This window comes from Protopterus annectens, chromosome 12.part0 (genome assembly GCF_019279795.1).
Source record: "Protopterus annectens isolate FY-2018-M chromosome 12.part0, PAN1.0, whole genome shotgun sequence".
NCBI lineage: Eukaryota > Metazoa > Chordata > Ceratodontiformes > Protopteridae > Protopterus > Protopterus annectens.
This window is the reverse complement of record NC_056746.1, coordinates 370391491-370417153: the sequence shown is the minus strand read 5'-3', so window position 1 is coordinate 370417153 and position 25663 is coordinate 370391491. Positions and strand designations below refer to the sequence as shown.

Below are 25663 nucleotides of genomic sequence, written 5' to 3'. Positions count from 1 at the left end.
GCTCCTGATTAGCACTCTTCAAGAAAAATCTTGATGATTGGATGGGAAATAGGAAATTCACCCCAGGGATCACTTCTGTGGCTCTGCTCGACAGGGGCACAGGAAAATAACTTTCTTGGGTGGCGAAAGCCAGGGTACATTTTTGGCTAGGCTTATATAGGCCCTAGGGCCAATAGCGTAGTACCTACCTATGAACCATGCTTCTAATAAATAACGCGACTGATGGGACAGTTAGAGACAGAGGTTTAGGCCTAACAATGAGAAGACAGGTCTTAATGTGACTTATCAATTTCCCAGCCATTTCTAGGCGTCTTTCACCAAAATCCCTTTTGATAAAGTTAGTGTTTTGGGCAGCAAATTAAGGAGAGATTGTCTACTTGTGAGCAAGAGGGCAAAACACTCACTGCAGTGGGAGTTGCATGTGCCACCCCATAAAGGACTTTCCGTCAGAACCAGAAAGAGGTGAGAATGTTGTGGTTTTGCAAATCTCAACAGCCATAGCAAAGACAGCAAAAAGACTGAGGTTCCCAGGGCATGGCACATTTTTAGTCTAGCCACCCCAGAGGAAGAGGTGGTCCAAGTAACTAGAGATATAGGGTATACTTGAGTATCCTGTTCCTATGATCTCTGAAGATTTGCCAGACTGTACCCATCTAGAGGGAGTCAGGAAAAAACTCTCTTTACACACACCAACATGGATGGCCATCTTGACAGATTTGTGGGTAAGAGGTGTTGTATCCAAAGGCTATTATATTCCATTTTTCAGAGCACCCCCAGTTCAGCCTTCCCAACCCCATCTTGTACCACCCAGACAAAGGGAAGCAGCTTCAAAGGAGGCCCAGAACTGCCTCCTCAACAAAGCTGTCCAGTCGACCTGAGAAGGACTGGATTTTACTCCACATTCTTTTTAGTGCCAAAAAGACCAAGGTCTTCGGGCTGATACTCAATCTAAGCTGGTTTAACCATTTTGGAAAGAAGATTTCTTTCAGATGGTTACAGTACAGTCTGTACTGTCTTGTCTTCAGACAAATTAGATGTGCTCTCTAGATCTTCGGAATGCTTACCTACACACAAAAATAGACAGTAGAACGAGAAGATTTTTTTTTGCTTCTTCGCTTCCAAGTCAGAGGCAGTCACTCAGTTTGAACCCTACCATTTGGTCTCGCCAAAGACCCCCCCCCCAATTTGATAACAAAATGCATGGCTTCAGTCACAACTTACATGTGACTTTTAAGAATCAGGATATTCCTGTACTTAGATGATTTTCTCCTGGCAGCATTGTCTGTGGAGCAGCTTGTTCTAGTAAGACATTACTTGCTTCAAGTCTTCATGTCTTTGGAGATAATGTAAAAATAAACAAATCTCAATTCAAACCATCACACGATTTGTTTTTACAGGTTATTGCCTAGATACTGAGAAAAAGCTAGCTGGCTGTTATGTCACAGGACAGTTACCCCTATAATTTCCAAACTCCTACTTTAACAGGATCTGCCATCAGCATTTCAAGTCCTCAGAGTCCTTAGCCTCATGGCTGTGTCAGTACAAACGGTTTGCCATACCTGTCTCAACTTGAGAATTTTGAAATGGATGCTATGGGTACAATGGAATCAGTTCACACTGCCATTGTACCACATGATCAGGTTATTGAGGGTCGTCAGAGCTTAAACTTCTGGACGAACTCGCAGAATCCGTCATTAGGCTCTCGTTTCATCAAAAAAAAATACCCTTTGCAATGATTATAATGGATACCTCTGCCGTCAGTTTGGGGAGGGGGGTGCATTTCTCAGACAGGGTAGTGCAAGGTTTGTGGACCATGAAAGAGGCCTCTGTGCATGTAAACATACTTGAGATGGTAGCAGTCCTGCTAGCATTCCAGTCATTTCAGCGTGTGCTTCCTCAGGGTGCAATTGCCATACAGTCGGACAATATGCCAGTGGTATGGTATGTGAACAAGCAAGAAGAGACCTGATCTTATCTACTACGCAAGGAAAGCAGTAAGAGTATGGGATTGGGTGATCACCTCACAAGATTTTTTTTTTAATAGCAACGCACATACCTGACACCTGGGTGTATCAGTGTGATTGTAGACATACTTAGCAGAGGTACTGCTACCGTGCTAATGGTCTTTCAACCAGCATAGCACACAGCATATTCAGGAAGTGGGGGAGACACTACTGCATTCTTTTTGATTCACCATTCAACACCAAATTCCCTTTCATCGTAACATAGATCCCCAAGAATAACAGACACCTAGTGAAGTATTCTCCCACTATTGGTCCTGAGCTTCCTTCATGCCTTTCCCATCTTTTAGTATTGTGAAGATTATTATAGAAGACCAAAATTTGCAAGGCTTCGCTCATTCTTATAGCTCACTTTTGGCTGTGCCAGACTTATTTCTCTCTGCTTTGGCCTGAACTGAAGAAGAAATCACTTCTCACTCCGAGTTCTGATTTGCTATGTCAGTTGTCCAGACATTCTCATCTGGACATTCAATCCCTTCAATTAACCTCTTGGTTTCTCCAGTTCTAGTAATGGCCAGGAACTGTCAGTTCCATTTGACATTATCAAAGTCATTACAGCTTCTCAGAAAAAAAACTCAACCAGGAGAACTTACAAGGGAAATGGAAAAAAAATATTGATATAGGCTTATTGACAAGAATTTAGTGTTAGCATATTTAGAGGCAATGTTAATCATTTTAACATAACTGTATAAAAATGGAACAGGGCTACTCCTCAAATTATAGTGCACCTAGCAGTGATGCCTTCCTATCATGAAGGCTTTCCAGATCATTCCCTGGCTGCACATTGATCATGTAAGGCCTTCATCAAAGGCATATTTCATTCCAGATTCCCCTGTAGTTAAACTGGCTCCAGGTGGGATCTGAACTTTGTATTGGAGAGTCTGATGAAACCCCAGTTTGAGCCGGCAGGTTCAGTTGATATTGAGTTCTTATCATGTAAGACAACTCTCTCGGTGGCTGTTACTTCAGCGAGAAAAGTTTGAGCTTTCATGATCTTTCATAGGTAAGTACTTGGATAGATGTCCTTGTAGGCCATTTTAAACCTAGCCAATTTCCCTTTCAAAGGTGAGAATCAAACCCTGTACATTGTGACTGTGAAGTAAACACCTTGAGTATTATACAAACCCTAGCTCCCTGTTTTCATTATATTCTTAATTTTTTTTCCCCATCAGGATTGAGTATCCCTTAGAACTAAGCTGTCTTTTATGCCTAAAGTAGAGACTCAAAACAATCTAAATCAATACATTTACCTGCCTTTGTATTTTTTTGTTAAGTGCTCTAGCAGAAGAGGCACTTGTTTCATTGTTTTGATGTTCACTAGCAATTAAGGTTTTTATGTGGATCGCACTAAGACCTTCAGCAAAGATTATCAGTTCTTTATCAGTTTCTCACTGGCCAAGCTTGGTATTAAGATTATTAAGATTATATTGGCCAAATGAATTCTGCCCTGCATTTTCTTTTGTTATTCTTCAGTAGAGGTAAACAGCTTATTGTTTCACCAAAGGCTCACTCAGTTAAGGCTCAAGCTATGTCCATGGAATTCATACATAACCTTCCAGTTGATGAGATAGCAGCAGTAGCAGCTACTTTGTATTCATTACATATCTTTGCTAAGCATTACAGTCTTGACTCCATTTCTAGAAAAAGAGCTATTTTTGGAGTGACCATTCTTAAAGGCCTGGTAGGCTAAGTCACCCATGTTAGCTTAGGATTCTGTCCTGATGTTCCAGTGTCTGGATAAGACTTGAGAAATGTAAGTTATATACTTAACGTAACATTCAATTTCTCTGGTTTCTGTCTGCACACTGGAACAACCTAACAGCCTTCCCCCTCCAAATTGTCATTCTCTGAAGGGTTTTTGAGTGAACTTATTTTAAAGATCTTAAAATTTTCTTATTTATGATGCATAGCTGTATGACTGAATGTGGTCAAACTTGATTCTGGACAAAGCAGCAACCAGAGTTTCTGACTAGTAAGGAGCTTGAGCTTGTGAGTAGTTCATTGCCATCATGAGAGGGTACCAAAGGCAAAAGTCTTGCTGTTCCTTGTCCAGACAGAGACCAGAGACATCTCAATGTTCCATTAAGTGTGTAACTCACATTTCAATTAGTAAAATGTCTAGACAAACAGCAGAGCCTGCTCATGCTTACAGGGATGAGTGGAGGGTGTGTATATGCTGATAGGAGTGGAGGGTGTGTTTATGCTTGATAAGAGTGGAGGGCGTGTATATGCCTGCTAGGAGTGGAGGCCGTGTACATGGCTGCTAGGAGTGGAGGGTGTGTACATGCCTGATGGGAGTGGAGGGTGTGCGCATGCCTGTGTGTGAAGACTGGTGATGGATAGGGACATTTATCTACCAGTTCAAGGACTCCTTTGAATGGTATCACTTGAGGAAGTGGATAACAAGCTCCTGCATCACCCCATTATGTGGCCATTTTTTGCACCTTGCAAGGGGCATATGCAAAGGAGTAGTAGAGCTTCAAAGAAAAAATAAACTCTAATGGGAACTTAGTTTGAGCCTGGTGGGTTTACTTGATTAACCAATGAATAAAATAAAAGGCAGCACAAAGTTGTTTTTCTCATTTTTGCCATCATGTGAGGTTTATATTCAAACATTCAATCCATGATAACATTGTACAGGACGTTATAAATATTTATTAACACTGTTTTCCAGTATTTGCTTCTGTCCTCCTTACGTTACATGCAAGAGTTCCTTCTGCACTTCTCACATGATAATATCACTGCATATTGGCATTGATGCTGATCGATAAATTAACTTGGCTGTTGTGTTTATACCTTTACTTGTACTAATATTGTTCTACAGGCAATAGGTTTAATCTCTCAGAAGAAGCAAACTCAGCTGGTGATTTTATATTACGGAAGGATGAGGACATTCAGATGCAACAAGAAAGACTGTCTGACAGGAGGAATCAGGTTATTGGTGGGAAAAACCAAAAGAGAAAGCGACCCAAGAATGAAACTACAAAAAAGGAAAAAACGAAGAAAAAGAAAGGTAAACATGTTCTTATTTCATGCCAATTACTGTTTGGTTTATGAATACCTTTACTTCCTGTTTTCTGCCCAAGCCACACTCTTCCTTAATTCAGATACCTGTAAGATAATAAATTATAATTACTGCCCACACCAGAAAATTCTCCTTTGTTTTTGGACCACTTAATAACTTGAGGAACAGTCTGCAGTCATTGCTACCAACTTAACAAAACATAATGTTTGCTGCTTCATCCACAGTATACTTTAGTTTTGCAAATGCGTAATTTCTTTTCATAATGCACAAAAAATCATTGTGGATCTAGAATAATGGCATTTGGCATGTTCATGAGGTTCACTGATAAAATGTGTATAGAAGAGACGGGTGCATACCAAAGATCATCAGAATTGTGAAAATGTGTTTACTCACTTAACTGCATACTTTCAAACATAGACTCTGATGACAAGTAAAGGCTTCTTGGTCCATGTAATCTACTAATCTTCCCAATTTATCATGTCCCCAAAAGTAAGTACTTTGTGTTGTGCACTTTTTAACTATCACTTTTCTCAGAGCCATGGCTTTCTCATGTAGCAACTGGTGTCATTCCCCAATCCGGTGTCTCAAGAGTTAATGAGCAAAAAAACAATAAATCCTCTGCACTTCTCATGTCTAAGTCAGAGCAAAAAAAAGACTTATTTTGAAAACTGTAGCACACCAATTGATACATTTGCAGCAGGCAGCTTCTTTATAGCATAAAAAAGACCACACACAAAGCCCTAAAGCAAGCACTCATCTGACCCCCCCCCTTTAGTTACACTTCAGACTTCAACTTTGTGTAGATAAAGGAAAAGCTGGTAATATGGCGGTACCTCTCTCTCTGTAAAAATCCTTCCTCAAGTTATTTTTATGCAATCATTCTTTATATTGTATTTATTTGATCTTCAAGTCTGAGTAGCATTATATAGCAATAATTTTTACCGAAATTTGAAGATAAAGCAAATCAGTAGTTGATTTCTTTGAGTACTGTTCTGCCTGAATGGAAAGCATCAGGAATCTGCTTTGCTGGACAGGTTTCAAGGAATGGATATGCTGACTCTTCTAGCTTAGCTGTCAGAGCAGTAATGTTTGGCACAGGTAAAACACTACCAGTAAACAGAGAATACCATTCTGCTTGACTAAATAACCACACAAAATGTGAGTTATATACTGTGTCCACTCGGTGAAACCAGTTAGTAACTAAAGAAGTAATGACCTATATACTTGCAGATTTATTCAAAGTTAAACGCTTTGGTCCTTTGGATTGTCAGGACTTCAGGCTCATCAGGTACACTAGAAATAAAGCTGATACAATGCTGTTACAGCAAACAAGAAAATTTGTTGAGTGAAAGTAGATTATGTTGAGGCATAGGGAAAAAGGGCTAGCCAGTATATTCGGGAAAGAATTAGACATAGTCATTCTGAATGTGAAGACAAGGGGTAATGGAGATGGCTTATCTGAAAAAGAAGAGCAAGGGAAAGAAATTTAAAACTGGTAAGACATTTGTCCCTAATAGAGATAATATATTTCTAAGGAATGGAGAGGAGGTAGGCACAAAAAGGGTTGAGATAATAGGAGATACTTCATTGCAACACTTGGTTAGAAGGTGTCTAGGACAGGACAAGAAGAGCAGTAGGAGAGGAACAGAAGCAGTTTGAAAGAGCTGAAGAAATGAATAACAGAGGTAGATGGATGTAAGAGGTCAAATCGTTCTTCACCGAATCAGAATGGAATCAAGGGTAGATTGGATTGGTTTTGATAAAAGAATGTAATAAGATATAGTAGAAAGAATAGAAATAGCTCAAACAGTAATAGAATATTCTCCAGTATTAATAGGGATTAAGGGAGGAATAGGAAGAAGACCAGTATCACAGTAGAAGTGGGATGAAACTAGGAGGTACATTTAGAGGACGTAGAGCAGGGATTACAGGGAAAGGAGTGGAAAATCAAAAGGAAATTTAAGCTGCAAGAGAAGGTTGGTGGGATGGTGTAACAAAGAAAATGGAAGATGGAGATCTGCAAATGGTATAGATAGATGCTCAAACCAGTATCAGAGTATAAGCAAAGAGAAAATGATAGGGAATCCTAAATGAAAAACCTGCACTGGTTGAGTTTTTAGGTGAATCTAGAACATAAGCTGTTAAAAGTGGGATATTTTACGGCATATAAAATATTGCACGATAACTATAGGAATCAATCGGAGGAGGTCAGAAAAGATTGAGAAGAGAGATTAGATCAACAATTCACAGAGAAACAATGTTATGAGCTATTTATGGCTCCCAAATATTCAAAAAAGTTTAGAACATGTAGTGTAAGAGTTTTGCTAGGAAGTGTTTGCTTATGTACTTTTATAACACAAGCCGACTCCAGAGAATTTTTTTTCCTGGGGTAGATGGCAAATGTTGGGAGTGTGATGTAGAAGGAAGAGATAGCTGGGAACTTAAGTTTTCGGAGTGTAATGAGTTGGCAGGTTTTAATAATTTCCAGCAGAGTACTCTTGTCAGAAATACTGGGCTAGCAAATGAGTACTACTAAGGAAATTAATTTTTTGAGCTAGGATACAGGATCTGAATTGCCTAGAAATAGTAAGTTCCTGTTAAGTTTAATTCTGGTGGCTGCCAAAAAAGCAACTACTAGAAAATGGAAGTCAAATTCTTAACCAGCCTTACTTGAAGTAGTGAGTATTGTAAGTGAGATAAAAGAACAGAAAGTGGGATGTTTAGAAAAGGGTAGGAGCTCACTGCATAGAAAAAAATGGAAATTGCGGGAACAATACATAAAGAAAAAAAAATGTTTTGGAAGAGGAATGAGGTTTAAGAAAAGGCAGGAATTGAACATTTTATGTAATGTTGGATTAATTATACTGTATGGAAGAATATATGTTATGTATAATGTTTGTAAGTGTGAACTTGGTAGTATTTTTCATTTACTTTTACAGAAATGTAAGTTTGCCCACATCACAAGAGATTATTCAATAAAGGTGTTAAACAAAAAAAAAAAACATCCAGGAGAGAGGAAGTGTAGAGAAGAGGAGGAGAAGTTGGGATAAAGAATAGAAGTTTGAGAAACAAAAAATGCAAATGTGGAGGATATCTAGAGCAAAGACATGATGGGGACAAGGTGAGAAAAATGAAGATGATGGCCCAGAGTTTGAGTGAAAAAGAAAGCAAAAGTAAATGCATTAACGGTAGAAACAACAGGGTAATGGAAATGGATGAAGAGATAAAAGAGAAGTCAGTGTAATTCTGTCAAGATCTGGATAAGTCCAAAAAAAAAAGATCTGTATAAGTTTCAAGCAGAATATACAGAGGAGTGTGCATATGTGAAGCAAACTGGAGAGGTAGAAAGGGATGGCATTAACAGGGAAGTAACAGAAGAAGAGGTCAAGAAAGCAATAAGAAGCATGCAGGGAAAAGGATTATGGAGCTAGTTGGATTAACACCATAATTCTATAAATTGATAAAATGCGAGGTCAAAGGAATACTTTCATGTTTTTTTCAGCAGATGTGGAGAAAGAAAGTAAATTATGTACATGATGGAAGAAGGAAGTGTAATTCTACTACCAAAGAAGATGGAGAAATAATGGAACCAGCTGCTAATAAACAGCAATAACCTTGACTTTGACATTTATGATTGATAACATTTTATTATCTAGGCTTCAAAAACATATTGTCAAATTAATTTAGAAGGGTCAAGTCAAGATTTGTCCAAGGCAGAGCGTCAGTTTAAAATTGGTGTAAGGTCTTTAAGGTGTGTAGAAAGATGCAAGGTCAAGGAAATAGGGACGGGCAAAGATCATGCCTTTCAATATTATAGGTGCATAGGTAGGTACTAGGCTATCTGCCCGAAGGCATTTATAAGCCTAGCCAGAATGTGTTGGCTTTCGCCACCCCCTTAGATTAGTTCCCTATGCCTTTATCCAGCAGAGCCACTGAAGTGATCCCAGGGTAAATTTTGTTTCCCATCCACTCGTCAAGGTTTCTCTTGAAGAGTGTTAGCGAGGAGCTCTGCCTAATGTAGATTGGAATCGTGTTCCAAAGCATGAGAAGTCTCTGGGACAGGAATCTATCCCTGCAGCACATCCTACTTATTGTTGTGGTGAGGTTTAGATCCCTAGAGTGTGTGGCTCGAGGGGATAAGGTTTTCTTTAGGTGGAGCATGTCCATCAGTTCCGGGTTGGACATGGCCTTGTATGTCAGGCAAAGATCACCTCTGAGTAGGTGGTATGCAATCGAGTTTCTTAAGTCGAGCTGCATAGGGCATCTGTTTGAGGCCAGTGACTTCTGTGGTCTTTCCAGCTGTCTTGTAAGGTACAAATCACAAATGGGACATTGTACTCTATGATGGGTCTGATGAGTGTTGAGTAGAGGGGCACAATGACCTCTTTTGATCTGGATGCAAACTCTTTTGTGATTAGGTGGGTCACATAGAAGGATTTTCTAACCACTTTGGCAATGTGATTATCAAAGGAGAGATTACTATCTACTTGGGTCCCCAGATCCATTATTACGTTTTCCATATTTAGGGGGCTACCACATGTGGTAGTTTGTGTGTACTTTGTTTTTTCCAAAGGGGATGACTATGCACTTTTTGGCATTTAGCTTGAGGCCATGATTTTGACACCAGGTATCCATCTGAGTGAGACCCTTTTGGAGGATGTCTGTGTCAGCCGAAGAGTCAATTATAGCCACTAGTTTGCAGTCGTCTGCAAACTTGGTCAGCCATAGTCCTCCTGTGCTTGCCTGTACCTCTGAGAAGTATATGCCAAACAGGAGGGGTCCTAGGACTGAGCCCTGGGGAACGTCACTTGTAACCGGTTTAGAGTCAGACCTAGCTCCCACAACTCTCAACATGTGGGTTCTGTCCGTGAGCCAATTGGCAATCTATCTTGTGACATAGGGGTTTATGTTCAGGCTGGTGAGCTTGTCTTTAATACCAGAATGGGGAATGGTGTAGAAGGCCTTTACGAGGTCTAGGTATGCTGTGTGTACCACCTTTCCCTCGTCTATAGCATTGGTAACTGTCTCAAAGAAGTCCATCAGGTTTAGGAGGCATGATCTGCCCTTAACAAAGCCGAACTGGGTAGGGTCCAAAGTTTGGAGGTTCCCAATGTCTCTGTTAATGAGTTCCATGATGATGCACTCCATAGACTTGCAGACCAAGCTAGTCAGGCTTATATGGCAATAGTTCCTGGAGTCTGTTGTGGCTCCACCTTTGTGGAGTGGAATAACTGTTGCTGTGCGCCACTCTGTGGGTACGTAGCCTGTGGAGAGGCTGAGTTTGAACAGTTTGTTTAGGTGAGGGGTTAGTTCATCTTTGAGCTCGAATAGGACGCAGCCTCGGACACCGTCCATTCCCATTGATGCTGTATTTTTGGCTTTGGAGAGGGCTGTTTTAACCAGAGTGTCTGTGATTTCAGGGGCTCTACATTCTTCTGGTATGGTTATGGGCCCATTTGGGGGTGAGAGGGGGAGTGAAGCTTACACTGAACCTGTCTGCTAGGATGTTGGCAATATCGGTTGGTTCAGTGTATTTTGTGTCATTCTGCATTAACTCTGAGCAGATCTGACAATTGCCACTTAGAGTTTTGCCATAGCTAAAGAATGCCTTGTGGTTGTCTTTGGAGTCCTTGGCAATTTTTCTTTCGTAGCTCGCCTTGGACAGTTTTATGAGGGATCATAGTTTCTTTCTGATACTGATCAGGGATGTCTTCCCTTCTTGGGATTTTACTCTTTTCTGTACTAGTTTCCTCCTTCTATTGTATAGCTTGTTTATGGCAGGGGTCCACCAGGCTGGTTTCCTTTTCTTGGAGGAGTGAGTCTTGGTTTTGCTTGGGATAGCACGATCCATGCATTCTTGTAGGTACCTGTAGAATGCAATAAAGGATTTTGCAGCTTGGACAGAGTTATCCTTTAGCATGGGGGTTTGAAACTTTCCACCTCGGTCTTAAGTAACGTGAAGTTTGCTTTTGAAAAGTTTTTCACAGTGGTTTCCTTGTCCGGGAGTAGGGGTGGAATGTGGATATCCAAAGTGATTTGTTTATGGTTAGATCTAACCAGCGAGGGGTTGACCTCCGGTGTGGAACACTGGTCACCCTTGTTGGTGATGACCAGGTCCAATATGTTGTCACCTCTGGTAGGAGTATTGACCATTACAAAATGATTATTACAAAAAAAAAAGTTTTGATACTGTTGAATTGCCCTTCCTATAGATGATTCTAGAGGAAGTAGGGATAGGAAAAAGGTGCACAGGTTGGGTAAAGGCAATTTACTGTGACTTCACATCTGAATGGAGGCTTTTTAAGAGATGAGCAAATAAGACAGAGGCGGGTGTGCCCACTTATCCACTTTTACTTTATTTTTCTTCTGGATGTTTTTTGCTCACCTGCCTAGCAATCCTCAAATCGTCAACCCCCCCCCGTAAGACACTGCCCATTAGTTTGCCTGCACAGAACCATGCTACTGAAAGCCTCTTTGGGGGTGATCATGATCCAGGCAGTGATGAGGAATACTTTGAGCAATATTGACCCCCTGAAGCTGACACTCCCATCCTGATGGCCTTAAATTTGGTGTTCAACCCCAAACTGGGACTGTATTTTTTTCAAAATGGACTCTGATTTGTTCCCAGGCTGGGAAGCACTCAGAAGCATACAGCAAAGTATGATTTCTACAGTGGAAATTGGGGAGAGGAGGGGAGTGATTGTCGTTTTCAGAAGTGAGACTCATCCAGCACACACAGCCCAATGCACATCTCCCTTTGACTTGACAAATCAGGCACTCAATAGGGAACAGAGGGCTAAAGCAAAAAGCCTTCAACCACCCCAATGGCTGTGTAAATGATGCCCCCTCCGTGTCAACCCTCCTCTAGGTGATGTGGAACAGTTTTACTGGAGGGAGCTGATTGTCAGCAGGTGAGAGGGACAAAAATTGATTTAAGAAAATAGAGACATGGCAAAGACCTGGAAGGGGAGCAGGTTGGAGAGCATTTAGACTTAAGAAACAGGAATATTGGGACACTAATTAGGGTAATGGCAAACTGGGGAAAGAGGTTTTAAAGAAACAGTGAAGTGGGGGAAGCCTTGGATTAGCCAAAGAATAAAGTTGAAAAGGATCCCAGTGAAGAGAATGGAACTCCCCACTAGAAGTGAGAGATGAGACAGAAGGAAGTGATCACAACCCAATATAAAACTGAATAAAGCAGTATTATGTGCATCACTGTATCTGGTCGTTTTTAATTGCTAGAAATCTTTGTGCTCCTGAGGGAATGCACATGTATATATTAAATGAAAAATGTCAATAAAAATACAATGAAATCTGCTGGTGATGCTATGGACACTTCTAGGACATCAGCTTTGCATCTGTCATTGTTTGGCATTGTGGTTAGTAAAGAACACAACCTTTACCAGGTGAAATAAAAAAGTAAATGTTGGACTCCCTGCTGTTAATTGGACTGTGTAGCTTATTGAAGACATAACTGAACTGTAGAGTGGAGAATTTTGCATAGTGATTAAGGTCTTCTCCTCACAGATACAAAGTACAGGGCTTGATTCTGACCTTTGGTTATTGGCTAGGGTTGTAATAGTCTACAGTCTGATAACCTAGTATTTACCTGTGGAAAAAAGGGATAATGAAAAGTGCAGCTAAATAGAAGTGTTGTGTTCTTCTTCAGCACTTGAAATTTCTCACAGATAAAGGACTGTGTCTGAGGGAAAAGCAAACCCCTCAGTAGTTGCTGCAAGAATCACAACATAATGCAACATCCCAAAGAAGTATGTCCCATGATACCCAGAGGAGGTGGCACTCAGCCAGACACTCCCTTCAAGTCTTTACAAAATCATCTACTAATGTCATAACCTATTGATGAAATATTACTCTCTACAAGTGTTACTGAAGATCACCTCAGATATTTATATATATATATATATATATATATATATATATATATATATATATATATTTTTTTTTTTAAGAAAATGATTTGTTCCATTCCACAAACTCCATGATATTAACTGGGTAACTGCACATAGCTCTCAAATTAGCCTTGTAGCTTTTAAAAAAGAAACAATACATTGATTACTTTCTCATCACCAGGGCACTATGTTTTATTCTGATTAGTTTTTATTTTTATTATGTACGTGTGGATACGTGTGTTGGTTTGCATGCATGTATGCAGCATATTCCACTAGTAGAGCTCTTTTATGATCAGTTTGCTGAACTCTGTCAGATGTTGGGCTTGCAAATTATTTTAAATTGGTTTCACTTCACAGTGTTGTTTAGCAATGTGTAAAACATGCTTCTCTTAGTTTGTATATAGCAAAGGGATATTATGATTTAAAAAGATGTTGTCAATTTACCTAGAGAACCAGCATCTTAAATTATTGGCACAGGGTGCTATGGTGGAATCCTCCTGCTCCAAAGGTCAGGGTTTTTGGCAGTATATTGTTAAAATGTTTCAGTGTTAGCGCAGTATTAAGGGATACTTTCAGAGCTGCAGTAAGAAAACTGCATTTCCGTAGCTGCTCTGCATTCATCTTCATTGGAGAAGCTTGTATATTGTGCAAAGCACTGCTACTGTCAGTGTATAGGGGAAATGGGTATAATCCAAAAACATTATATGATCCATTAATGGATTATCTATGTGCAGAGCTTTGTATTTTACAAAGCACTGCCACTGTTGGTGGATATGTGGTATACAGTGTTTATTAAATAGCAGTATGTTTGTTATAGTATATTCTTAAAAACGCTGTTATTGCCAGTGCTGTGTTAAGATATATTGTTATAGGTGCACTTAGAAATCTGCATTTCCCCATACATTTTGGCATCCATCTTCTCTGTCCATATGTGCACATTGTGCAAAATACTTGTTACTGGTAGTGTGCATTGCGCAAATGGGTATCAATAAAGAGAACATCAGTTACAACATGCTTTGCTGAAACCATTTGGTTTAATATCAAAGCAAAGTGACAGACCTGCACTTGAAAATGTATAGATGTCCTTAAATGTCACTGTTGCAGTATTCTTAACTGAAGGGATTCCCAAGGGTAGTCCAGCGTCTGGCCAGTATATCAAAACCTTAGGATTTTATAGATATTGCACTTCATGTGTATACGCATATACTCCCCGCTCAAAGTGTAGGGCATAAAGGTGATTTATGGACATACATATATCAGAACTTCTTTGCTGCCAATCCAAATGCCATCATTGAACGTCAGTCTGAAAGCTCATTCTTCTGTGCTGGTTACCAAGCTGTGTTTCTGATAAGTGCCCCATTGGAGTTTCTTCTTATCTTTTCTTTGTTTTGCAGTGTTGTGGGTTTACATGTCATCCAGAAAGGGAAAATGTCAGTGTAGGTGGCAGATTCCTCAAAAGGATCATCACTAGTAGTGTCTCTTGTTTGGATGTTCTCACAACCATAGGGAGTGTTCTATCTACCAAGCATTTGTCCTTAAGACCATATATAGCCCTTTCTCTTACTTGTCCTGCTACCTGGAGAACCAACGTCTTAAATTGTTGGTACAGGGTGCAATGGTGGAATCTTCCCACTCCAAAGGTCAGACACCTGCCAAGAAAAAGGCCAAAAGAGTCAGGTCTGATTCGGCTGCTCTCCTGACTCCCCTGAACGTGTCAATCAAGGCTGATGAAGGCTGAAAGGATTGCCCGGTTGTTACATCAGAGTCCTCCGTCACTACTGTGTCACAGGCCGGCATGGGTCATACTTCTCACATGTCTTTGGTGGCTGTGCAGACTCCATTCTGGATGTTGAGGGGGAACCTCGGCTAATCATTTTAGAGGGTCTGAGGCAGATTCTGCAGATACTTATTTGCGAGGAGATTCCTACTACATTTATTGAATGTAGGCAAGGGTCTGAATCTCCTAGGGTGTTTAGGGCAGACGTACATAAAAAAATACAAAAAAAACTAAACATACTTCCCCTTTTCCTAAAGATCCCCAGTGTGAATCACAGGATTTTACCCAGAGATTGTTTAATGCATTTGATGGCATTGAGGTCTCCTCACAGAGTTTCAGCACCTGCTCCCACCTTGGTCCACTGCCCAACTTAAGAGGCCCAGAGAGCAGGGTTTTGTCACTAAAGGAGAAGACTGTATTAGCCCAGACTCTACTTTTGAAGAACTGACTTTTGAGGATAATGTTTCTTGTATGATGGAGTACTTTAAATGGGACTGCTCTCAGGTTTCTGACTTTCATAAGAGATTCTCTGAGCTCCTCCAGATGGAGTCCCCCAAGCCCTCTGCCATTCCTCCTGTCTTGGCTGCCCTTTTAGTTAAATTTTCTACTGCTTCTGTAGCCCCATAGTCTCAATCTCCAGCTCCTAAGAAATCTGACAGGGTTTACAAAGTGCCTGATGAATGTAGGTTTCTTTACAAATGTCCTCCTGCTGACCCCTTTGTGGTGTCAGTCTCTTCTGACAAATCCTGTGAGCTTTTGCCTTTTCCAAAACTACTTCCTTCAGACAGGGACAGCAGTGCCACAGAATGGCTGGGCAAGAAAGTATATACTTATGCCATCTTGGCCTTTTGGGTTATTATTTGCTAGACCCATATGACGAGGTATGTTTTAGATCTTCTTTCTCAGGGTTCCCAGGCTATCTCTGACCTTCCTGATTCTGAGGGGAAGTCCTTGGCCCTTGCTTTACTGGACTGCACTTCTCAAGTAGCCTGCCACTCTATTAAATTTAGTTATGATGCAGCTGGTACCTCTTAAAGAAATGCTGCCTTTGGTTCTGTTTTGAGGCGTTGCTCCTGGTCTTGTCTTTGGGTGTTGACATTATGGCTAAAGTGTTGGATGCTCCTCTTGATAATAAGAACTTATTTGGTTCTGCAGCTGCTGAACTTTTTAAGTCTCTGCAGGATAATAGGAAACCTTACAGGTATTGAAGCATATTTTTGTTTCTCCTATTCCCAAGTTACAAAGGAATTATCCCTCTAAACCTGCTTTTGTTCACAGACAGACTAACCCATCCCCAAAGGTAAAAAAGGTTCTAGGCAGGGTCCTCCTGCTAAATCTTCAGACCCCCACTTTTCAGAAACCTCCTTTTTAAGACAAATCAGGTTCCATCTGACTGCCTGTTCTTCCCTTTCTTCATTCAGGTTCCTTTAGCTCTTCATCTTTCTCTGACCCTTCCCAATTGGTTAAGGATTACTCAAGACTCTTGGATTCTGTCCATCATTCTTCAGAGATACTCGATGTGGAAATTCCTTTCTCCCTTTCTGAGCATCCCTCAACCTCCTCAGGAACATCTTCCTTTCATTCCAGAACTACTTCAGGGCCTTCTGTCTCAAGGTAGCATTCAAACTGTTCCCCCATCCCAGGAGGGGAAGTGGTTTTATTCCAGAATGCTTTGGTTCCCAGGAAGGAAGGCACCTGGATGCCCATTTTGGACCCCTCAAAGCTCAACACTTTCTGAAGATCCCTTCCTTTCATATCTTATGTCTTCAGACCCTATTCCATTTTCTTCCCCAGGCTTTTCTGGTCTCTCTGGATCTCAAGGATGTTTATCTTCACATCGGTGTTCATCCCTTTTTCAGGAAGATTTTGCTTTTCTCTATTTCTTCCTTGCATTTTCATCTTTCTGCTTTGACCTTTGGCTTTTCCTCTGTCCCAAAGGTTTTCACCAAATGCCTCACTGTTGTGATTGCTTTTTCCAGGTTGAGAGGATTTCAGACCTTTCCTTATTGGAACAACCTCCTCAGTCAGGCTTCTTCCCCAAGACCTTGCTTCAACACCTTCTCTTTACCATTTGCCTCCTGCAAAGCCTGGGATTTACAGTAAACTTCCGGAAATCAGCCTTGGTTCTTTCTCAAGATCATGTGTTTCTCGGTTGCAGACTCCAAACCTTCCCTACTGTGGCCTCCCTACCTCCTCCCAAGGCTCAAGTGCCTTTTTGCAGTCATTTCTTCCTCAAGTTTCAGGTACAGCCAGGGTGTTTCACAGGGAACTAGAATCCATGGGCTGCACCATTCCTGTGGTACCTCTAGCCAGGCTCCATATGAGAAAATTACAGTGATTCCTAAGGTCATTATGGCTCCAGCACTATCATCAATAGATTTTCTTGTCTCTCTTCTTCCATGCCTCAAGCTTGAGCTTCAGTGGTGGATTTATCAGCTGTCTTTTAACCCACGACGTCCTTTTCTGGCCTAGTATCCATTCAGACATGGGGTGGGCAGCCTCTTTTGTTCCCCTCAGGGTCCAGGGTCTGTGGCCCCCTCATCAGAGATTAGAACGTATCAATAATAAGGAGGTGAGAGCTCTCCTTTTGCCTCTTCAATCCTTTCATTCTCTTTTTCATCCAGGCCCTCTAAAGATCTTTACAGACAATACCACAGTAATGTGGTACCTTAGCAAGCAAGGGGGGACACGGTCCTCCCTCCTTTGCAGGCTGGCTTTTCAAGTTTGGTATCTAGCTCTTCAGTGTCAAGTGACTCTTCAGGCTGTATATATTCCTTTGGAGTAGAACATAGTGGCAGATTCTCTGAGCAGGTCCATAACACAGGCTTCTGAATGCATGCTTCACAGAGATGTGTTTCTGGACATTGCCCATCAGTGGGGTACTTCTCGGGTAGATCTTTTTGCCTCCCCTTGGAACAGACAACTTTCTCTTGCACTAGAGTCCCACGTCCTCTGGACAGGAAGGTGGACGCCCTCTGTTTTTTTCTTGTAAAGGAATGTTTCACTACACCTTCCCTCCCCTTCCTCTCATTCCGAGGGTCTTGCTGAAGATGGAGGCCCAGACAGTATTGGTTCTTCTGCACTTAGCCAAGGGCAATCATCACACGTTACCTCACAGGATGGACCAACTCACATAAGACAAGGGATATATCAACCATTCTCACTTGGCCGGTCTTCAGCTGCCATTGTGGATGATAGGGTTTTGATACTTTTTAGGCACCTTTTTTCCTGAGGACATGCTCAGGGTTGTACAGGAGGCCAGGAAACCTACTGCCAGGGAATCCTGTATGTCCAAATGGAAGAGATCTTATGTTTGGTACCTTGCTTGTAACAAGGATTTTTGTGGCGATCCCTCTGGTTCTTTTATTTGTGTGAATTGCTACATGCTAGTTAAGCTTATTGTTCAGTTAAAGCTCACTTTTCAGATATCTCCGCTTGTCTGCCATTGATTCATTCTCTGGTTTCTTAAGTTTGAGGTCAATCAATTTCTTAAAGGCTTCCTTGATATCAGACCTCCCAGAAAATCTATTCTACCTTCCTGGGATCTAAATTTTGTTCTTGAAAAATTGATTCAGTCTCCTTTTGAGCCTGCAACTTCAGCTTCCTCACAGTGTTGTACATGGAAGATTGTTCTTTTGACCCTTACTTCAGCTAAGAGAGTGTCTGAACTCCAGGCTCTTATGGCTGCTCCACCTTTTTTGTTTTTTTCACAGGGAAAGGGTGTCTCTTCCTACTAATCCTTCTTTTGTGCCCAAGGTGGCTATTGAATTGTCTCTTAATCAGTCTATTAATTTTCCCTCCTTTTTTCATTCTTAACAGTCTGGTAGTGAGAAGGTTCTTAACACCTTGGGTTTGCATAGACAGCTCAGATATTATTTGGATAAAACTAAGAAGACCATTTGCAACTCTGAGTAGCTTTTTATTTCCTTACATTCTAGATCTCTGGGTTTGGCTGTTTCTAAGCAAACCATTTCTTCAGTGATCTCTAAGACCATTTCTTTTTATTACTCCTTTCATGGGAAAAGCCTTTCTGCCTGTATAAATGCTCATTCTACCAGGGCCATGGTTTTTCTGGTGCTTCTTTTCAAAGGATTGGATACTAGTTCCATCCTTGAGGCTGATACTTGACCTCTTTCCATACCTTTACTAATCATTATAAATTGGATGTTTCCAAAGCAAGAGCTTCCTTTGCCAGAGCTGTCCAGCATGGGTTTCTTGAGGGCTCTTCTGGGCCTTCCTCCTCCCAAGTTTCCTCTTGAGATGTTGTACTCTCCTTTTAGTTAAGAATACCGCCACAGTGATATGGAAGTACATAGTACAGCTGTATAAAATCATACTATAACAGTAGATATCCTTCTTTTCACTGTTGCAGTATTCAGTGCCTTCCTCCTTCATCATAGGATCATCATAGGAAGTTACTAGGCTAATGGCCCTAGGGCTCTTGCAAGCCTACTGTTATTTCCATGATCAGCACCTAAATGCCCCTGTCCAAGAGGGACACAGTTGGGACCCCCTGGGGTAAATTTACGGTTACCCATCCAGTCGTCCAGAGATTACATCCTAACTGTGGTGCAACGAATCACCTCTTTGCCCTTGAACAAATATTGGAGTTGTAATGGGAATTTGCCAAACCTTTCTACATTTGTTTTATGAACTTGGAAAGGGCATATGACCATGTACTCCATGTCTTGTGGGAAAAGATGCAACAATATGAGAGCCCATGGCCGTTGCTGTGTGCCAATCAGTCCATGTTTTTTAGAAATATGAGTTGTGATCACATACTTGGCATTACCTTCAATCTCAAGTTGCTGAGCCCAGGCACTGTAACAATCAATAAATTAACAGGAAAGATTATACATACCACAAAGATTAACTACAGAAATAAAACGGCACATAAACTTAAAAGTAAATACAAATTAAACAATAAAATGAAATAGTGGTTAATTGTAAGCCAATTCAAACAGATGTGTTTTAACCCCCTATTAAATCTGGCTACTCTGGGTGAGTCCTATAGCCAACCAAGTACAGATTCCATAACAAATGACCTTGACAACTAAATGACTGACAACCAAATGACTTAACATTGTAGAATGAACCATCAAGAATCCTTGTGTGCTGGAATGGAGCATGTGACTTGGGATTGTACCTGTACACAGGCTCTGACAGGTAAGTTTGACCCAAGATTATGTAGTCTCAATTAAACCAAAACAAAGACCTTATAGGCAATCCACTGCTTTACAGAAAGCTGTGTAAGTAACTGAGCTGCAGAGTTTTGCACCAGCTTTAGTCAAACAAGCTGTAACGGAGATAAGCCAACATACAAATCATTGCAGTCGTCTAAACATTATTAAACCAAAGCATGCAATACATTTGAAAGGTCATTGGGAGGGATGAGGTGCTTGATAAGGCTGAAGTTGCACAGATGGAAACAAGATGATTTAACCACAGACATAATCCAGGCCTTAAGTGTTAGTCTGTGAAATATCACACCACAGTCATGTACCTGTCACAAATGTTAGTTTGTCACCTAATATAAAATATTAAGGAGACAAAGCATAAAGGGAAAAGTCCTAATGGCTGCATGAACCATCAAAGCAGGTACTGAGTAAGGGTCATTACTGACCATCCAATCTTGGATATGTTCTATATCTCATGAAAGAGAAATAAGAACCCATATGGTTAAAGTTGCAGGTGCCATTTTTGAGTAAAAAAAAGTTGCCAATGGTATACCCACAGGACTCTATTTGGTCTCTATTTCTCAGACTTTTAGACTACCACTCCTGGTCTATGGTTATCTATATTTGCAGAAAACTGTAAACTGCTTGTTGCTATGAAGTCTTCCACTGATCAACAAGATTAACAATTGATTCAGCATGGGTTAGCTTATATGTACATGCATGCAGTGCAGTTCCACGGCTGATAAAAGACGAAAAGTTTAATAAAGAGATGAGCGCTTTCACAGTTTAAACAATTGCTTCGTCAGATCACAAAAAGACCAAAAAACACAGGTTTAAATACTCCATCAATTAAAAATAATTAGTCATGTGATATGTATGTAACCTGCGGTGGTGGTGCTGCGGTAGCATTGTCACCTCACAGTAAGACGCTGTCCGGTTCGATTCTCAGCTAGAGCATCTTCTGCGTGGAGACATGCGTGAATGGGTGTACCTTCGTTGAAGGTTGTGCGTCAGGGCTGGCAAGCTGGTACATAAAAATCAACTGCCAATCATTAGCGGACCGGAGTTCCGCTGTGGCGACCCCTGACCGGGAAAAGCCGAAAGACACAAAGTCATGTGATATGTAAAAAAGTAGCAAATGTGCTCAGGAAGAGAGCTATTTAAAAAGACAACCACAGTAAAAAAAAAATCCTTCATAAGAAACGTGTATGAACAAGATACATAAAAACTATTAAAAAATCCAACTATACGCTGAATGACCCGAAAATCTAGATATATTTATATGTTATATTAACTAATGTAGTATAAATATTATATAAATGACTTTCTCAAACCCCTGTTCTTTAATTCTGGTTTCAGGGGGACTACATCATTTAGACTGGAGCCTTTATGTGCTCTGAGTCTAAGAATCCATCTAGTTTCATTGCGTTCAGTATTATTAATAATATCACCCAGTCTCATATCAGTCCTGGTAGCTTCCAATACCGGAAAGGCAAATTTATGCTGATCCCCTTCCTGTGCTACATGTTTAGCAAGTGCACTGTACTCTAATCTTTTACTAATACAGTATAAATGATCTCTTATCCATTCACTGAGCCGTTTGTTGGTCTTGCCAACATAAACTTTTCTACATGTCATACACTTAGCTAAATATACTAGATTTTTGGTGTTACAGTCTGCTTTAACATTAAACGTGAACTTATACCAAGAGTCAGGATGTATAAAGCTTGGATCTTCATTTATACTAGTACAAAAATTATAAGCACCACATCTCTTAGTTCCTGTCAGTATATGGTTCATATCTTGCCCTTCATGTTTAGGGTAACATAACTGTCTTAACAATTTTTTATTCCTGTAAACAAATGAGGGCTTAGTTCCAAGAATTCCAGCTGTATTTTCATCAATTTGCAAAACATGCCAGTGTTTACTAACTATACTCTTAGACATTGACTTCACTACTGTATGTTAAATTAAAATAAAATTTTCTCTCTCTAGATCTATAGTTTGAAACATTTCTTCTCTGGGGTGAGGAAAAATAAGGTTTACCAAGATTCTTCCTCTCTTTCCCTGATTGCTTCACTTGTTTTATGAACTTCAGTACTGTCAACCCCTATGTTCAAAATATTTAGTGAGTTTTACCAAGGTCTCTTCAAAATCTGTATATCAGCTGTTAGCCTTGAAGCACGTAACATTTGTCCTTTCATAACATTAGGGAATGTATGTCTCGGATGCTTACTATCTCTGTGCAGGTAAGAAGGTACATAACATTCTTTCCTATAAACATTTGTGGAAATCCTGCCGTCTTCTTTATCCCTCTTAATTTGTACATCCAAATAATGTGAAAACTCAGAAGAGTATTCAAAAGTAAACTTCAGGAAACTGACTCTTGTGTTCCCATAATCAAAGAACTGTAAAAGTTCTGCCTCACTTCCTTTCCATAAAAGAAAAAGATAGTCTACAAAACGACAAAAGAATGCTATATTCTTCCCTATTAGGCATTTAATAAATTGAGATTCCCATTCTGCCATTACAAGGTTGGCGTAGCTGTTGGCACAAGGAGTGCCCATAGCTACGGCAGCCAGTTGCAAATAATAATGATGCTCAAAAATATACACATTGCGTTCTAGAATCATTTCTAGTAAAAAACATACAAGATCAAGATGTTGTGCACTATATTCACCATTTCTTAAAACAAATGGTTTCATCCTTTCTATCCCCTCTGAATTGGGAATCATGATGAATAAAGGTACAACATCCATGGTAACAAAAAAATCAAAATCACAAAACTTTGTTGAATTCAAATACATATAAAGCTGTTCAAGAAATTGTTTGCTGTCTTTTAATACTAAGTCATATTTGTCTAATATAGGTCTTAATTGTTTTTTTTCAATATAGCTGGAAAAAGATTCTGTTAACCAGCCAGTGCCCGAAAGAATGGGTCTAAATTCAGGGGTTTGTGGGTCCCTGTGTACATTAGGTAACCCATATAAATATTTAACTAGTCGTTGTTCAATCATAAAATATTGAAACATTTCCTTGGAAATAATAGCCATCTGCTATGTTTCCATAAGTGCTCTCTGCACTCTTGATTTCATTGCTTCTATTGCAACCACATCAATTTTCTTATAAGTGTCAGAATCACTCAACATGTCCCTAATAGTATCAAAATAGTAGGCCCTATTCATAATAACTATTGACCCACCTTTATCGGCTGGGCGAATAACTATAGTATTGTCATTATGTAAATTACTAAGAGCCAATTTTTCATCAGTAGATAAATTCACAAACTTCTTACGTTTTCTGTTACCAAAAAAAAAAAAAAAATAGTTGTAGACATCATCTTCACACAATTTGAGAAAAATTTCAAAAGCAGGATTAGTTGCAGGTATAAAAGCACTAGGCTTTCTAAAAAGACAAGTGGCATCACTAAATTCTTGATAAATAACTTTCAAAGACAAATTACGTATAAACAGTCCAAAGTCTAATAGAGTTTCAGGTAAATCAGCCATTTGGGCAGGAATGAATGACAAACCTCTATTCAGTACCTTATATTCAAGTTCCGCAAGTATTCGATCCAAAATGTTCTATACTAAGTTGCATTGTTCATGTTCCACATCCTTTTCAGGGTATAATTGCTGTCTTGGAAATGTTGCTTCCTTTTTACCCAATTTCCCTTTGAAGTACTCTCGACCGACTTCGCCCTGTGCCTCTTGAAAGGGAGAGGTAGACTGGAAAAAACATGTTCGCTTACCACGGAGCCCACTTTACTTCTAACAACAGGCACCATTTCTCGAGCTCTGTCTACAGATTGCTGTACCGGAATGGCAAGAGCCTCATCCGTAAGCGGTGTACTGTACACTGAATGTGTTGGAGCACTCTGAATAGAGGGTGGGACGTCCTTTTGATGTTCCGTTGTAGGTGTAGCTATGGTAACAAAATTCTCATTCAACTCATTCACCCTGGGTGTGTTACACATCACAACTGGTTCTCTGGGCCAAGTAAAAACCCAGTTGTTGCTGAAGTCATGGATGTCACACCGAAGTTTTTTCTTCTTAGTTGTAAGTAAACGCTGTTCATAAGCCGATACTCGATCAATGAGTTTACTACAGCATACCTCAGCAAAAACATCACCAGCCTCTTTGTATAACTCAGCCTGCGCTGATTGTATTTTATTAACCAAGGAATGCTCAATAGGTGTAAAAAAGTCTATCAGAAGCTGTATATATCTGAAACTAGTATCTAAGTTGATCTGCTGCCATTTTGCAAGCAGCTCAGCATAAGTGTCACCATAGGAGGCATATTAAATACCCGTAACCCTGTTGGTATTACCTTCAATGATATGCATGCTTCAAAATGGATGACATTGGAGTCTCTTCAGTTGGTAAAGGTCATTCTCCATCTGCTTCATTATGCTCAGAACCTTCATTTTTTCACCTTGAGTCTCATTTTCAGAAGGAATATCTATTTGTAAATCAGTATCCAATAAAGGATTATTGTCCAAGCTCATAAGAATGATAAGTCTCTTATCGGTAGGTCTCATAGGTAACGTATTCACAGTAGCATTTCCTTCAGCCATGTCCTTGTGAGGTACAAAGCAGCAACAAGTCAAGAAAATATAAATACCTCACAACGGTAAGCTGCAGAAAACCAAAACCGTCAACAGGTAAAGAACAAGCAAAAGTGCACCTCCATGGCTGATAAAAGACGAAATTCTAAATCCAGTGTCGTCAAAAAGTTTAATAAAAAAGAGATGAGCGCTTTCACAATTTAAACAATTGCTTCTTCAGATCTCAAAAAGACCAAAAAAACACAGGTTTAAATGCTCCATCAGTTAACAATAATTAGTTATGTGATATGTAAAAAAAAGTAGCAAATGTGCTCAGGAAGAGAGCTATTTAAAAAGACAACCACAATAAAAGACATCCTTCAATCCTTCATAAGAAACATGTATGAACAAGATACATAAAAACTATTAAAAAAATCCAACTATACGCTGAATGACCTGAAAATCTAGATATATTTATATGTTACATTAACTAATGTAGTATAAATATTATATAAATTACTTTCTCAAACCCCTGTACTTTAATTCTGGTTTCAGGGGGACTACATCATTTAGACCGGAGCCTTTATGAGCTTTGAGTCTAAGAATCCATCTAGTTTCATTGCGTTCAGTATTAATTATAATATCACCCAGTCTCATATCAGTCCTGGTGACCTCCAATACCTAAAAGGCAAATTTATACCGATCCCCTTCCTGTGCTACATGTTTAGCAAGTGCACTGTACTCTAATCATTTACTAATATAATATAAATGGCCTCTTATCCGTTCATGGAGACGTCTATTGGTCTTGCCAACATAAAATTTTCTACATGTCATAAACTTAGCTAAATATACTAGATTTTTGGTGTTACAATCTGCTTTAACATTAAACATGAACTTATACCCAGAGTCAGGATTTCTAAAGCTTGGATCTTCATTTATACTAGTACAAAAATTACAAGCACCGCATCTTAGTGCCTGTCAGTATATGGTTCATATCTTGCCCTTCATATATTCTTATTTTTCCCTCACCCCAGAGAAGAAATGTTTCAAACTATAGATCTAGAGATAAAAAATTTTGTTTTAATTTAACATACAGTAGTGAAGTCAATGTCTTCAAGAATATAGTTAGTAATGTCTTTAAGAATATAGTTAGTAAACATTGGCATGTTTTGCAAACTGATGAAAATACAGCTTGAATTCGTGGAAC

At 39.8% G+C, this 25663-nt stretch overlaps 1 protein-coding gene across 1 annotated transcript in view; it reads left to right on the top strand.

Annotated features, from left to right (window-relative positions):
- The window catches only part of GTF3C1 (general transcription factor IIIC subunit 1), a gene marked incomplete in the record, with an annotated part of 1808906 nt that overhangs the window by 980405 nt on the left and 802838 nt on the right, over positions 1-25663 (top strand). Inside the window, 1 exon segment of the mRNA XM_044089472.1 lies at positions 4846-5034. Coding sequence (XP_043945407.1) covers positions 4846-5034 — 189 coding nt within the window.